The 17,822-nt window shown below is 34.2% G+C and overlaps 1 protein-coding gene across 12 annotated transcripts in view; it reads right to left on the bottom strand.

Moving 5' to 3' along the window:
- Positions 1 to 17,792, bottom strand: part of Pus10 (pseudouridine synthase 10) — a 98,213-nt gene extending 80,421 nt beyond the window's left edge. For 2 of the 12 annotated variants that reach the window (XM_058572906.1, XM_058572918.1), the window contains exons 1-5: positions 17,448 to 17,658; positions 13,941 to 14,078; positions 10,964 to 11,224; positions 9,642 to 9,728; positions 6,852 to 6,956 (exon numbers count right to left, since the gene is read on the bottom strand). In XM_058572906.1, the coding sequence (XP_058428889.1) occupies positions 6,852 to 6,956; positions 9,642 to 9,728; positions 10,964 to 11,224; positions 13,941 to 14,066 (579 nt within the window). In that variant the 5' untranslated portion in view covers positions 14,067 to 14,078; positions 17,448 to 17,658. The other 10 variants (XM_058572919.1, XM_058572917.1, XM_058572912.1 and 7 more) reach the window with 9 other exon arrangements.
- Between the last annotated feature and the right edge of the window lie 30 nt (positions 17,793 to 17,822).

Below are 17,822 nucleotides of genomic sequence, written 5' to 3'. Positions count from 1 at the left end.
CCCATGTCTAATCCCATGTTTCCTTTGACATAGCAGAGTTGCCTGTATTCATCATTCTGGGACCTCTGGGCCCTCAGTTTTGTTCATAAATGTGTAGGTGAGTAGTTAAGAAAAGGTAATGCCCTAGAAATAAATCAAAATGGCAAGAAATAATAAATACCTCTCTACAATAACACTGAATGGAAATGTCTTCAACTTTCCAATTAAAAGACATAGACTGGCAGACTGGATTAAAAAGCAAGACTTAACCATATGTTGTCTACAAGAAACTCACGTCTCAGGTAAAGACATCCACAGGCTAGAAGTTAAAGGATGGAAAATGATATTCCATGCAAATGAAGTACAAAAGCAAACAAAAGTAGATGCCCTCATATCCAACAAAGTAGACTTCAAGCCAAAACTAATCAGAAGAGACAAAGACAGTCACTACATACTGGTAAAGGGAATAATCCAACATGAAAATATGCTGATGTGCTTATTACATAAACCAAACATTTCTCAACACACCTTTGTCATCAATAGATAGGTCATTGAGACATAACATCAGCAAAGATTCTTCAGACCTAAAAAACACTATAAATCATATATGGAATATACACTTTCTTCTCAACTGCTCATGAAACTTTCTCCAAAATAGACTATATGTTAGGACACAAAGCAAATCTTAGCAAATATAAATTTTTTTTATATAATTCCTTGCATCTTATCTCATAACGGAATGAAACTTGAAATCAACAGCAAGAAAATCTATGTAAATACATGGACACTGAACAATGCACTTTTGAATGATGAATGAGCCACAGAAGAAATCAAGGTAGAAATTTAAAAATTTTTAGGAGCAAATAAGAATAGAGATACAACATATCAGAATCTCTGAGACACTATGAAGAAGAAAGTTTATAGCTATGAATTGCTACATTAAAAATCAGAAAGATCCCAGTGGCTCGAGAGGCTGAGGCAAGAGGATTTTGAGTTCAGCAATGGTGAGGCACTAAGCAACTCAGTGATACCCTATCTCTAAATAAAATATAAAATAGAACCAGGGATGTGGATCAGCAGTTGAGTGCCCCTGCGTTCAATCCTCAGAATTCCACCCCCCCACCAAAAAAAAATCAGAAAGAGACCAAATAAGCAACCTAATCATGCAGCTCAAGACCCTAGGAAAACACGAGTAAGCCAATTCCAAAATAAGTAGAAGGAAGGAAATAATTGAGAGCCAAAATGAAATAAATAAAGAATTAGATAGATAGATAGAGGATCAATATAACAAAGAGTTACACTGAGAATCGCTTAACCAAACTAACCAAAAGAGAGGGAAGACCTAAATTAATAAAATTAGAGATGAAAAAGGAGATATCACCACAGATATCACTGAAATCCAGAGGTTCACTAGGAATTCCTTTGAAAACTTATATTCCAATAAATTAGAAAATCTTGAAGAAATGAGTAAATTTATGGACACAAATGACCTACCAAAATTCAACCAAGAGGTGGACTGGGGCTGTGGCTCAGCGGTAACGCACTTGCCTGGCATGTGTGAGGCACTGGGTTCAATTCTCAGCACCACATATGAATAAATAAAATAAAGGTTTATCAACAACTAAAAATATATTTTAAAAAAAATTCAACCAAGAGGTCTAAACAGACCAATAACAATGAGATTAAAAACCCTTAAAACAAAGAAAAGCCCAGGACCAGATGAATTCTGAGCTGAATTCCACTAGATCTTTAAAGAAGAATTAATCCCAATGCTCCTCAAATTATTTCATGAAAGAGAAAGAGGTAGAATACTTCTAATTCATTCTATGATATTAACATCATCCTGATACCAAAATCAGATAAGGACACATCAAGGAAAGAAAACCACAGACCAATATCCTTGATGAACATAAATGTAAAGATCTTTTATAAAATATTAGCAAATCATATTCAATAATACATTAAGACTATATATCATGATCAAGTTGGTTTCATTCCAGACATGCAAGGGTGATTCAACATACACAAATCAATAAATGTAATTCACCATATAAATAGAATCAAGGACAAAAATTATATGATCATCTCAAAAGATGCAGAAAAAGTCTTCAACAAAATTCAGCATCCATTCATGTTATACACAATGAAGAAACTAGGGATAGAAGGAGCCTACCTAATCATCAATCATAAAGCCTATATATGACAAACCCATGGCAAACATCATATTGAATGGGGGAAAATCTAAAGCATTTCCTCTATAATCAGGAATAAGACAAAGATATCCACTCTCACTACCCCTATTCAGTACTTAAATTTTTATCTAGAGCAATTAGGCAATAGAAGGACATAAAAGGGATACAAATAGGAAAAAAGAAGTAAAATTATCACTGTTTGCAGATACTATGATCCAATACTTAAAAGATCCAAAAAACTCCACCAGAAGACTGCTAGAGCTAATAAGCAAATTCAGCAAATAACAGGATATAAAAATCAATGCATTTTTCTATTCATAAATAATTAATCCACAAAAAGGCAGGAAAACAACTCCATTCACATAGTTTCAAAAATAAATAAAATACTGAGGAATAAATATACCCAAGAAGGTAAAAGACCCCTACAATGAAAATTATAGAACAAATTGAAAAAGACATTAGAAAATGCAAGGACCTACCATGTACAAAGATATGCAAAATTATTGTTAAATTTCCTCTGTAGAATTCCTAAAGCTCAGGAAATAATGCCAAGAATTAATAAATGGGATAACATCAAATTAAAAAGCTTCTACTCGGCAATGGAAACAATTAAGAGCCTGAACAGAGAACATAGATTCAGAATGGGTGAAAATCTTTGCCAGCTATTCTTCCATCAGGATTAATATCCAAAATATATTTTAAAAACTCAAAAAACTTAACACAAAATAAAACAAATAACCCAATCAACAAATGAGCATCTAAACAAATATTTCTATTGGTCAACAGACACATGAAAAAAATGATGGAAATGCAAAACAAAAAAACTATGCTAAGATTTCAACTTATTCCAGTTAGAATGGCAATCATCAAGAAAATAAATAGTAACAAACACTGGCAAGGAAAAAGGAACTCATACACTGATGGTATGATTTTAAATTAGTATAACCATTATGGAAATCAGCATGGAGATTCCTCAAAAGACTCCAAAGGGAACCACCATATGACCTTATACCACTCCTTAATATTTATCCAAAAGAATTAAAGTCAGCATACAATAGCAATACATAAATACCCATGTTTACAGCAGTGCAATTCACAAATTATGGAACCAGCCAAGGTGCCCATCAACAGATAAATAGATAAAGAGAATGTGGCATATATACACAATGGAGTTTTACTCAATTATTTAAAAAAAATGTCATTAGCAGGAAAATGGATACAACATGAGAGGAAGACAGAATCGGAAAGTTAAGGGTCATATGTTTTCTCTCACATGTGGAAGCTAGAGGGAGAAAAAAAAAAAATCTCATGAAAACAGAAGGGATGCACACAGAGAAAGGGGACCAGGGAGAGGAGGAAGAAAGAAAGGAAAAAGGGAGGTTCTGGGAAATTAAAAGGATCAAATTATGCCATACACTGGTACGAATATATCACAATAAATTCCACTATTATATATAATTATAATGCAGCAATACATTTTTAAATAAATAATTTTTAAAAAGAATCCATGGAGTAGGAAAGATAATGCCCATGAAGCCAAGGTAGTTACATAAACAAAATACAGATGGAGAGATGGTACAGTTTAAAAAAAAAAAAAAAAAGGAGCAGGAAGGCATACCTAAATTCCAATAAATGTGACACACTGGGCAAATCCCATAGCATCTATGAACTTTGGTTTCCTGGTCTTCAACTGGAGATGAATGAAATGATTAGACGAAGTGGTTCCTCTACATGAGGATTAAAAACATTTACCCACGTGTATCTTTCCAATCCACAGGTACCAGGGACCCATTAAACTTTCAGAAATTAAAAAGGGGTCAACTTAAACATAAAAGTTAGGAATTTCCAGACTCTCCCTCAGGCATTCTTGATAGGTATGAATGGCTTTACACTCAAAGTGGTGGCCTAACTAGGGCTCCAAGAAGTCATAACCATGTGGATATCATCAGTTTTTAAATAAGTTCCATAAAAAAGGTAGGGAGCCATCTTCTACATGATCACCAGGGTCTCCTAAAGATCTGTGATTTCCTGGTTCTAATAATGCAGACTTTCATGCACTGATACAGTCACGGGGCAAGCTCCTGGAGTTACTTTTCATAAAGAAGAAAGGCTTGGATTGCTGCATGGACACACTCATGTCCTGTGAAGCGTTTCAAAAGTTGCAGCTTGTGTGCTTAAAACATACTAAGATTACTATCCACACTGGACTTACTTATGTAGAATCTATTGAAAGATCCTTAAAGGAGCAGAGATAGTAATTTCTATAATTATGCATGTTTTTCGGTGCTTCATTCAACAATCTTGGAAAAATGCTTCGCATGGATAAATGGGTCATATAAAAATTAAAGTAAGTTCTAGACAAATAATCCAACCAAACATAGGGGTATAAATTCTGAAAACTCCTTAGTTAACTAGCTCAGAAAAGGCTTATACAATGAATAGAATGTGGATTGGTCTTAAATGGCAAGTGAGAGCCACAAGACTTAAGAAGGGTGCCTGTCAAGCAAAATAAAAATTGAGAATCCAAGGATATGGAGAAAAAACACACGTACCAAATCAAAGCGTTGGGTTAATGAATGAAGACAGATAGCTCAGTCCTCATAAAACATAAACTCAAATGTGTTGCTCTATTTCTAGTCAAATTCTGATCAATGGAATAAAAACAGAAAAAAGTCCTTTAGAAAAAATAAGTCCATCAATTTATAACAGGACAAATTTTACTGGATTATTCAATTAAGAAAAAAAATCTAAAATTAACGGCTGTAAAATCAAGAGATCTCTAAGTACGTGCAAAATTTTGAATATGTATATTCTTAGGACAAGCAAACTCATCACTTTCTTCAGATTCTAAATGAGATCAATGATCCCAAACTGGTTAAGAACCTACAGATTTAATCCAAGTTTTTTGAGTACTCATTCGTCAGAAATTTTAAAGATAATTTCTTAAGTAAAAAATGTTACCACAAGGGTTGGGGTTGTGGCTCAGCAGTAGAGCACTCGTCTACACGTGCAAGGCCCTGGGTTCGATCCTCAGCACTCGTCTACACGTGCAAGGCCCTGGGTTCGATCCTCAGCATCACATAAAAAATAAATAAAATAAAGGTATTGTGTCCAACTACTTCTAAAAAATAAATATTTTTTTTAAAAAGTTACAACAGAAATGACACTATATTTTTAGCTACTTTTCTAGGACTTTGTATAATTTGTAGTACTTAGTGCAAAACATGGATATATAAAATTATAATAAATGAAAGAAGAAAAGTTTGGATTTGACAACTAAAACTTCAACCATATCATATTGCATACTGAGAAGCAGGGTGTTTCATATAAGCAACATCTAAAAGACAGTACATCCATTTAAAGTCATTAGTCTGAGCAAAATATTTCCCACAGGCTACCCATGAAAGGCCAATAAACCAAACTGATAGTACAATATTGCCCTCTACTGGATTTAACTAGTAAGAATTAAGTCTCTAAAGCATTTAAGGACTTAATGGAATGCTCTTTTCCCACAAATGTGAATTTAGCCTAATATTAGCATAAGTCTGTGACATTCATTCTATAGTAATTTTTGTGTTGTGCTATGGTGTAGAAGTTTAGGGAAATCAACCATGAGTACACAAGGTAACAAAAAAAAATTATACATTTTTTTCTACATAGGATTTTGGAGTTCAAAAAACTTAACATATATCTCTACAGAATAGTTTCTGTATAATTCCTTATAGATAAAAATTATTTCCCTCTCGATTCTATCCCAACAAGGAAAGAGAGAATTTATTGGGGGAAGGGGTGCTGGGAATTAATCTCAATGGCACTCAACAACTGAGCCACATCTCTAGCCCTATTTTGTATTTTCTTTAGAGACAGGGTCTCACCAAGTTGTTAAATGCTTTGCTTTTGCTGAGGCTGGCTTTGAACTCTCAATCCTCCTACCTCAGCCTCCTGAACCACTAGGATTACAGGTGTGCACACAGCGGAAAGAGGGATTTTAAGGAAATCCACTCCTCTACTCATCCTTGTTTCTCTCTCCTTTTAATCTCCATTTGATAATGTTCAGCAACATTTCACTCTCATCATACATCTTAACATAGGTATATAACTTCTTGCCATATCATATATTACAGCTTTCCTTCTCACAAATATGGGCCTTATAAAGACTTATCCTTCCACTGTCACATTCAAAAGGTTAGCTCAAACCCAGAAAGTTACCATGACAGTCATGAGATATCTGCTTTTCTCCATTATAATTTCAACTTTATCATTTAAATTTTGTGTGCCATTATAAACTTTGGAGACACTAAGCATAAGGTCTGGATACTTTCCACACTGTTGTATTCTGTGACCTCTAAATACTGCCTCTGTTTATTTTGCTTACCATGGCTTACTTGCTGTCTTATAGTGTTTCATCAAATTATTTGCTTATTTTTCTCCTCTTAAGCAGTTTTCAGTTTAAAGCTGTCCTGACCACATCGCTTATTCCTGAGAAAACACTTTGAGGAGATGTACTCTAAATCTCCTTCCATATTCTTCCAAACTCAGTGAAAAAATAATGATAATTACACTAACTGCTGTCTTTTTCCTTAAACTTTTAAATTAATGTTTAAATGAAGATAAATAAAAACTATGGCTTATAATCAGAAATAGGATTGTTAAGAGTTTTATATTTTAAAAATATTTTACTTGGGGCTGGGGATGTGGCTCAAGCGGTGGCGCGCTCGCCTGGCATGCGTGCGGCCCGGGTTCGATCCTCAGCACCACATACAAAGATGTTGTGTCTGCCAAAAACTAAAAAAAAATAAATAAATATTAAAAAAATTCTCTCTCTCTCACTCTCTCTCACTCTCACTTAAAAAAAAAAATTTAAAAAAATATTTTACTTGAGGTCACTCCTTTCCTTGGTCCTTCTGTAAGCAGAAATAAAACAAATACTACCATATTGATAAAATTTTTGCTTTCAAATCAATATATCAGTGATCATAATTTAGTTCTTAGAAATGGAAAAAATCAAATCTTTAAATTGACTCAATTGTATATTCCACACTGAATGATGAGATAACGGCACCAATCAATTTCATGTATATTGACATGTTTATTCTATATAAAACAAGCAAGTTCTAAGTTAAAATATTTAAAAGATCTAAGCTCAAAGCCATAATATAGAATAAAGAAGTCACAGAATTTATATTCAAAATGCAAGACTATTCTGAGGACATGAATAATTAAATTGGGATATGTAAAAAATTAAATATAAATTTTATATATAATTTTATAATTTTATATAAATTAAATATAAAATTAAATATAAATTAAATTTTTATTTTTAATAAAAAATATTAAAAAGCCGGGAGCAGTGACGCAAGCCTGTAATCCCAGGAGCTCGGGATACTGGGGCAGGAAGATCGAAAGTTTAAAGCCAGTCTCAGTAAAAGCAAGGTGCTTAGCAGCTCAGTGAGATCCTGTCTCTAAATAAAAATACAAAATAGGGCTGGGATGGGGCTCAGTGGCCGAGTGCACCTGAGTTCAATTCCCAGTACTCAAAAAAAAAATATTTTAAAGAGTAATTTATTTTAAGTCTGGCTTGCACAGCATATCTGAACTCCAAAGAAGTATAAAAGATGGCAAGAAAAGAAAATAACAGCCAGGCCAGGTGGTGCATGCCCATAATTCCAGCGGCTCAGGAGGCTAAGGCAGGAGGATCGAGAGTTCAAAGCTAGTGAGACCCTGTCTCTAAATAAAATACAAAATAGGGCCTGGGATATAGCTCAGGGGTTGAGTGCCCCTGAGTTTAATCCCCGATACAACCCAAAAAATCCAGTAACAACATATAATAATAAAAGAAAATTCAAAAATGAACCATGAAACATAATTTTCTGAAGAAATATGAGACACAAAGAGTACATTGCATTTAAAGCCTTATACTTCGAAATAATGGTTATTCTTAAACGAATAGATAAAATGTTACCTAGTAACAGAAATGAAAACACTTCATACAAAGTTATAGAAACATATTAATTCTCCAATAAATGGAATAGTCAGGTTTCTGCTAAACAGTTTATTGGCTAAAATCAGTTACAAAAAGTAAGCAGAATAATTCTGTTTTTTAAGGACAGCATCTCTTATTTTTTTCAATATTTATTTTTTTAATTGTAGTTGGACACAATACCTTTATTTTAATATGGTGCTGAGGATTGAACCCAGGGCATCTCATGCCCTAAGCAAGCACTCTACTGCTGAGCCACAACCCCAGGCCAGCATCATCTTCTATTTTTAATATGAAACATAAATACCTCACAAGTATTTGATAAATATTAAATTAATATTGTTCAAATGATAAATGGATACCCATGATTTTAATGTACAAATATAAACCTTAAGAAGTTTATATTTTGTAGTAAAATACATAACCACATATGGAAAATATACTTCATATTCCTATTTTTGTTCTGCAAACACTACAACTTTTGTGAGTCACTTTGCTTTTGGAAGTCTGTTTCTCTCTACCAAAACTGGACCTGAGTTGTCTATCACTGAGAAATACTTAAACGACTGGCAAGAAAATAATTCTGTTTATAAACCTCAGGAAATCGTCATCAACCCCTTTGTTCTTCCATTTGCTAAGTTATCTTGTCATCAAGATATACTACTTAAAATTATTCTCTTCTTTCTCACTTCCCAGCTCTTATCATTCTATCCATCCTAAATAAGTCTTAATTTAATCTTTGGCCTTTTTGTGACTAACAAACATGCTCAAAGAAAGTGATATAGTATAAGATGTAATATTTTGGTGACACTTTGGGATTCTTAGGGAAAGACACTTCAAAAATGTAAATGGGTATGTTTAGAAACTCATTACAGAAATCTTTATACAATATTTAATAGTATTAACAAAGACAGGTTTTTTGCTAACAAAGAAAAAAGTTTATATATGAAGCTATTTTTCTCCTTTTCATCAATGACTATATAAGGTGCTACCTTTTTATATTTTTAGACTCCAGAGAATAAGAAAATTCATCATAATTGAAATGACCCTTACCCTAAGAATATTATAACATTCTTATATCTACCTTAAAGAATCTCTGGAGTCCAGGGTCAAATGTCTTTCTCTATTTTGCCTCACACAAACTTAATGCTCAATAAATATTTATTTTTGAATAAGGATCTTTAAAAATATAAAGTACAGGGGGGCTGTGGGTGTAGCTCTGTGATAGAGCATGTGCTTAGCATGCATAAGGCCCTGGGTTCCATCCTCAGCTTTAAAAAAAAAAAAGGCAGTCTTGGCATTAATAAACTAAATTAAATCAATAAATTCTTTTTTATTTATCTATTCAACAAATATAAAATCTTTCAATCATTCAAGAAGTACACAAAATTTGTTAAACATAATAGGGTAAGGAATATTTTCACATTCCTATTTTAAGAAATTCCTAGCATGCATTTTACATGTAGTATTATGTATGAAAAAGAACTTACCTCTCTTACAGAGAGCTGTGGTGGGAAGGAGACTGAAAATACCAAGTTTGTGAATTCAAACCCAGAGGCCTCAACCTTTTGACACACCTAAAAAAGTATTACATTTATGTAAATTCCCAAGAATAGCTAAAAATTTTAAATTTCATAACATGAATTTCTAGTCTAGGAAAAGACACTGCAAAATTTCAAAACTCACACTTTGGGGCTGGGGATTTAGGTTGAGTGGTAGAGGACCTTTCCTAGCATGCACCAGGGCCTGGTTAAATGCTTAGCACCACAAAAGAAAAAAACATACATCTCTCTCTCTCTCTCTCTCTCTCTCTCTCTCTCTCTCTCTCTCACACACACACACACACACAGAGTGGGGAACTCTTATAAACCTTCTGAAATTAAATATTTGCTATCACCCTCAAGATAAGTGTCATAAAGTACCAAAACAGCCAGGAGTGACGCCTGCAGAACAATCCGATGAATGTCAAAATAGTTTTCTGTTAGGTCATCTCATAATTTTAAATATTTTCAAATAAAATAAAGCCAACTATAGTGCTCTTGACAGCAAGAAACAAAAGGCAACCCCACATCCAGTAATTAATCATTTTCAAGGCTGTAACACTTGTTTTTTCTAGGTAATGTTAGCTATGACTAAGAAAGAACTTTTCTCCAACTCCTGAACTATGTTAAAAGCAAAGGAAAACAAAATGCTATATTTTTCTTCAATTGAATATCACTAATGACTGAAAAATAAGGATATAAATTCCATTAATTTTCAAATATGTTGATGCAAAGGAATGTCAGAATAGCAGGCTTTTCTTTTTCTATTTTAATACCAGAGATTGAACCCAGGATGCTTACCCACTGAGCCACATTTTCAGCTCTTTTTATTATTTTGAGATAGGGTCTCACTAAGTAGCTTAGGGCTTGGCTAAGTTGCTGAGGCTGGCTTTGAACTTGCAATTCTCCTGCCTCAGCCTCCCAAAAGACAAGGGATTACAGGCCTATACCAGCAAGTATAGTAGGCTCTTCCAAAAAAAAAAATTTTTTTTAAATATTTTAGTGGTTCATTCATGTGAAACAAGTTAAAATAACAGCACCATTCCTTTCCATACAAGAATTCTAAGCTTAGGGGCTGGGGTTGTGGCTCAGCGGTAGAGCACTCGCCTAGCACGTGCTAGGCGCTGGGTTCAATCCTCAGCACCACATAACAATAAATAAAATAAAGATATTGTGACCAACTACAAAAAAAAAAAAAAAAAAAAAGAATTCTAAGCCTTAAAACTGAAAATCTACATAATTATCCCTATAATAAGAAACAAATCATTTACCTTTTTAATGAACTCTTTCTCACAGAATTCTTGAAGAATTCCTAGGCAAACATTGCATACATTTACATTTAAATTTGAGTTTGGGGAAGCAATGCTCCCATCTTCAATAACAGAGATCTTGTTCTCCCCATTTTGACTCGGATTATCAATCCCATCTTCCAGTTCTTGAAGCCGAATTTTCTTGAGAGGTGGGTTTGGAACTTCCAAAATTAATTCATCTTTTTCAGCTTTCAGAAATTTCTGTATATCATTAAGCAACTCCTGAAAAGTTAATAAAATAAAATAAAGGAATGACCCTTTTATGATGTCCTTAAGGAGTTCTGGATAAGATGAAGCAAGAAAACGTAAGTGAAAATTATAGCAGATCAAGTTATATAGATCAAATTATAGCAGTGTACATAGATTGTACACTGTTGATTTACATCAATTCTAAAGCAATTATTTTATTAACCAGCATTGGCTTTCTAAGGAATTTAAGAAAAACTTATATATAATTTATATATTTATATGTGTAAATATCAAGAGTCCCATATATCAGATAACCTAAAACCCTAAATCTTAGGCAAAAAGGCTCCATTAACAAATTTACTAATTTGGTCAGTAGTTCTTTCTTGTAAGAGTATTCACTACCTAATTTCAATAAAAACAAACTTGAATTCTAATTATTAATATTACATAAAAATACAAACAGAGCTGGGGATGTAGCTGAGTGGTAGAGTACCTCCTCAGCATGTAGAAGGCCCTAGGTTTGAATCCCAACACTTCATCTTCAAATAAAAAGAAGAAAATACAAAGTGAGTTTCCATCTTCCATAATCTCACAAACATGAAAACCTCACAAGTACAATATTTGTTTAATATGAAATTTGATCATTTAGACATAGAAGTCTATTAATTAAAAAAAAAAGAAGAACAATTTTGAGACAACTTACTAACAAAGGACAGAGATGCTGGCAGTGCTGAAATTAGGCACCATAATTTCAAACCATACGTAAACATTAATTGAAAGAAACCCTCTCTATATTCTGGTTTGCTTAATTTCGTGTATTAGAATGTAAAAACTAGCATTCCTTTTAAAATATTCTCATACTTCAGATAGTCTACTCATGTAAATAATCAGAGAATGTTTACTATTTCTTCATTAGGTTTTATTATTTAGTTGTTGAAGAATATCTTTCTGAAATTCATTCAGATTACACTACTGACTCTAAAGGGAAAAATCTTTCAAATTAATTGATTTCATTGCAACATTAGTTATTCTGTTTCAACATGGAAATACTCATATATACAGCACACATAAGTATATTATGACCCACAAAAATGTTTATTACTTACTATCTATAATGTCAGCATAACATAGTACATGTATATGTACACAGGCCTATATACCTATGAATGTAACAAATCAAAATTTAAAAACACTTAAAAATAGTTTTCAAATGTTTTGTATATTTACATAAAATGATATGAGCAAAAGTTGGCAACACTTGGTATCTTCATATAATATACATTGTGAATCTTATGACATGTATAATGTGTCTGAAAAAAATGTATACAGAAGGTTACCCAAAACCAGTCACCTTGTATATAAATGAATATATGCATATATATTGATCATCACAGAATATGTGCCACTTTCAGTTTTCAAAGTTTTTTCACATACTTTATTAGATATTGTCCCTTAATATCCTGTGAGGTAGATGTTATCATCATTCCCATTTACAGAAGAGTAAAGTGAAGCTGGAAAGCAGTGGAACTGGGATTCAAATCCATTTCTTCTAGCTCCAAATCCTAGGCTTTGGACTCTGACACAGACTGTTCAAATCCTAGCTTGCTCACTTAATAGCTGTGTAACTTTGGACAGGTTGTTTAACCTCTCTGTGCCTCAGTTTCTTCATCTGAAAATAGAGACAATCATAGTATGTACTTACCTAATAAGTTATTACTGGGATTACGTAAGAACTTGATATATAGTAATGCTAAGTGAATAATGAGCATTATATTTTCTAAAATAATAGGAACAACAAATATAGAAGAAAAATGAAGGTGATTGTTAATTGCTGGACAGGTTTTTAAATTTTAAGAAACTGAGGATGTATGTATATGAGTGTGTGTGTATATTTACACACATACTGTTACTATCTCCGAAAAGAATGTCAAAATATATTCGTCAAACATATTTCACAAACATATTTTATGTGAAAGTATCCCATTAAATGACAAAGTTCTGCTTATTACCATAAATGTCAAAGATCTCTACACATTACTTTTGTTGTAATTAATAGAATAATGATGACAACAAGCATTTACTTCTACAGTGTTCAAATACAGTCATACACCATAGAATGTTTCCATCAACAAAGGATTGCATATACAAATGATTGTCCCTGAAGACTGTGTTGCCTAGTGATATCATAGCCATCTTAGTTTGTAAGAGTATACTCTAAATATTTGTACAAGCACAAAATCACCTAAGGTCACATCTCTCAGAATGCATCCCCTTTGTTAGGCAATATAAGATTTCAGCTATTTAGAAATATGACTGGAAATATTGATAAAAGGCAAAAAAAAAATGCTTCCACTTAAGAGAAGTCTGAACTACAATCCTTTCATGTCACATCTTACTAATACCTGGTGAGAAGCAATATTTTGTGATATTATATTGAGATAACTTTTAGGAAAGGTGTACATAAACACTCAGTGTACCAGAGTATTCCTCCACAAAGATCCCTCTACACTAAATGTTAAATAATCACTCAAGAAGCAATTCCTAGGGAACAAAAATTCCTATAATTGCTTAAGAAAAAAATCCTAGACTAATTTTTAAGGTAATGACAAGTCCAAAATTATAATTATCAGTCGTTATTTTATTAGCAAATTTTTATTTAATGAAGAATTATGGATACTTTCCCTCAAAGGTATCGGCATTCCTTTTAAAATACAGAAAATCTTTCTTATCTTAAAAAAAATGGAAATACCTCATATGAATGTTTGTATGGTGCATGAAAATCCACGCCACAGAATCTGAAGATACATCTTGGACAGGTGCCAGTACCGAACAACAACTGAGCCACATGCTTATTTTCCTCAGTCAGTGGAAACATGCTTAATTATAACTGGAAAGAAAGAAAAGAAAAAATAACAAGCAGTTTCAGTATTTTACTGTCACAGACAAGTATGCTATCACCCTTAGAAATTAAAACTATTTTTTATGTGTTTTATGCTCTCCCTTTTCATTATATGTAAATTCTAAAATACTAACTTGAAGGAAATTTGTAAGATGGCAAGAAGCCCAATGTGATGGCTCTTGCCTAGTCCTAGCTACTGTAAAGGCTGAAAAAGGAGGATCCGTTGAGTTCATGAGTTCAAGGCCAGCCTGGGAAATATAGCAAGACCCCACGCAAAAAAAAAAAAAAAAAAAAAAAGGATCAAATATGTTTCTAATTGTCAAGAAATTTGGGGTTAGCATTCTGGATTATGATAAAGTGTGTCATTATAAGTAAGTCAATCAAAAAAAAACTAAGAATAACTGTTTCCTTTTTTTTTTTTTTTTTTTTTTATGCTTCTGGGGATTGAACTCAGGTCCTGGTGCATGCTAGGCAAGCACTCTACCACTGAGCTACATGCCCCACCACCACCACTCTTTTTATTTTGAGACAAGGTATCACCAAGTTACCAAGGCTAGCCTCTGACTTTAGATCCTCTTGCCTCAGCCTCCTGAGTCGCTGGGATTACAGGCATGTACCACTCAGTACTATTTGAGAACAAAGTAGCTAATTCATTAAACTTTTAAATTAAAAATGAGTTTGCTAGGAAAAAATTCAGATCAGTCTACATTATATATATTTGGCTACCCTTAATGATAGTTTAGCAATCAAGTATTAAGACAAATTGATCAGGATGTCCAAAAACATCAACTTTATTTTGATGCTATAACAGCTAAATGTCAACTAGTGGTCAGCAAAATGAAAACAAATTCCTCCTTTCATCCATAAGTAAAACCTCCAAGGGGTACCAAAAATGCAAAATTACCTAATCACTGTATGTTTGGTAAAAATAAATATGATTAGTGAATCAGTCTATATCACTTTTAAAATGATGAACTAGTTAGCAGGGCATGGTCACACACACCTGTACTCTCAGGGATTTGGGAGGCTGAGGTAGGAATATCCCAAGTTTGAAGCCAGCCTCAGCAATTTAGCAAGACTGTCTCAAAATAATAATAAAAAGAACCTAGATTGCAGCTCAGTAGTAAAGCACCCCTGGATTCAATCCACATACGCAGGGCTTTGCACATACCATGCAAGTGCTCTACCAATGCGCTATATTCCCAGCCCATGAACTAGTGATATTTTATGATATAATGAATTTATGGCAATGTGGAATGGTATAACTACGGTCATTTAGATAAGACCACAGTACCTTTTGATTTGTATAATTTTGTAGTTCAAATAAACTTGATAAAAATATGTAGGAGAATGAAGTACTTACCAACAACATACTATGGAGATACAAGACTTATAATTAGTGCGCTTTACAACCCTTTAAAACTCACTACTTATTTACAAGTCTCTAAATGTTTGTGGCTACTAATCAAGAGAAGTTGATTCTTAACATAAAATAACAAGGGAAACAGTTATATAATTCTGAAGATCTCTTCACTATAAAAAGCAGTTCAGCAGCCACATTACAAAAAACATATTGCTTCTGCATAGGTTCTAACTCATGAATATGTGAGTTTTCAGGAAGAAGACGAGAAGACAGGCTTGTCTGGACACATGATTGAAAACTTTCAGACATCAGGACTGGTAAATACTTATTCAGGGTTACCTAAGTAAATCTGAGCTCCAGGGTACTTTCAAGAAAGTACTTCAAATGTGGGGAGAACAGCCTCTTAAAAAAATGAAACTGTGGGGGCTGGGGTCGTGGCTCAAATGGTAGAGTACTGGCCTCGCATGTATGAGGCACTGGGTTCGAGGCACTGGGTTCAATCCTCAGCACCACATAAAAACAAATAAAATAAAGATATTGTATCCACCTAAAAATAAAAAATAAAAATAAAATTTTAAAAAAGAAACTGTGTAGTTAAATCAATATTCTTTACAAGGATCAGAATCCCTTACCCCAGCCCACTGAGTCTGTTTGATGCTAAGAAGGGACTGGGATTCTGTGAGGGCCTGAATATAAACATTTAAAGTGCATCCCTCAGGCTACCCTCACAGAGAAACTGTTTCTGTCTAACCCATTATTTTTTTTCTCCTCTTTTCCATTAATTCAAAAAGAGAAACAAATACACTTTCTTCAATAGGTGCTTTATAAAGACACGTCCTACTGAAGCTTTTCTTGGGCACTCACATAGCTACATTTAGATTTTTTCTCTCTCCTTTTGGCTTAAAGACTGAATGTTATTTCTCCAATAAGTTCACTTAGAATAAAGGTATCATGCTGTCAGCAAATGACACATTACGATCACCTGGCTCTAGAAGTTCCCAAACCTGTTTAGAATTACAAAACCTCCTGTCCTGAATAATTTGAAGTCTAAAAACGCTCAAGAAAAAAACTCGAGTATATGTTAATAATTAAGCTATGATTTACAAACCTCTTAACAACATTCTCATCTAGCAATATCTAACGACTTCTCGAGCCCATTAAAAGAAGGAAATATGCCTTAAATTTGGTTATTTCTTCTTAATATAATGAAATGATAGGATTTCAAAAGAAACCAGTTGTGCTATATTAGATTATTTTTGAAAACAAGCCCGGAAGAAAGCGTCTCACGCTGAAAGTTTTCCAGTATTAGTTGCCGGTGTTAGGATTCTTGCTTTTTGTTTACCTATTTGTTTTACAGGGAAAGGGGAAGGGGGAATAAAACCCCTCTGGAACAAGTTGCAACAGAACCGCCTCCCACGTGTCAGAATCCCTTCTCCACCAGCCAACCATAACCAGACCAGTCTCTAATTTAATAAAGAGACTTTCTTCTCATCTCTTGGACGATTACAAAAACCTTTTACCGAACAGGAGGGAAGGAACAGGATATGAGAAAACCTACCAAAATGATCAGACCTGTCTTACACCGCGAGATCTTTTAAAATTAGTTTCCATACACACAAATGTCACTCCTCTGTGGTGTGGGGATGCGGATTTCTAGGGAAGGAGGTGCTCAAGACTTCAGTGAGCAGCAGACAAACTCAGCTATGGACTCTAACTTGGGATACTGGAAATTTCACCCCCACGGTCCTGGAGTCTGTTTTGGCCAACTAAGCCCTTACCCTCTTCGCTCAGGTCCAAGAAACTTCCATTCACCCTTCCCAATAAAGCCACTCAAACGGTAGGGAAACGAGCCCTTCTAGGGACACCTCTCTAGCACCGGGTCCGCAGCCCCTCACCTCAGACCTCCCCGCCTTACCTTCTCCCAAGATCCTGGAGCCTAATATTTAACCCCTTCCGGCCCTCAGAGGGAACCGGGAAGACTAAAGACAACGCACCTATTGCGCTTTAGCAATTCTGTTCCCCGAGGAAACCAGAGCTTTAGAACGAAAGTACCAGGCCTCTCTGGAGAGGAATGAGTGAACTTCTCCCCCGTTTGTTTATAGGGAAATCTGCAACACTGCTGGCTTACAGCCTCACACCCTACCTCCCTCACTACTGCAAAAGTGCGTGGGACTTCACACCCAGCGGGAGAGGTCCAGTCCCAGAGAAGCTTTCGTGGGACTTTGCATCTAGAACAGTGTAGCCGCTACCAGAAATATCGATGAACACTTACTCCTCAATTTTAGAACAGAAACTCTTTGTAGGGTAAACAAAAAGATGGTGTTTCTTCCCATGATCTAGTGGTATCCGCCTGCCCTCTAGTCGCACCT

Source organism: Marmota monax, unplaced genomic scaffold, assembly GCF_021218885.2.
Source record: "Marmota monax isolate L192 unplaced genomic scaffold, Marmota_monax_Labrador192_F-V1.1 WCK01_AAM20220418_F8-fsc00015, whole genome shotgun sequence".
NCBI lineage: Eukaryota > Metazoa > Chordata > Mammalia > Rodentia > Sciuridae > Marmota > Marmota monax.
Note: the sequence above shows the minus strand (reverse complement) of the source record. Positions and strands in the feature narration are given on the sequence as shown.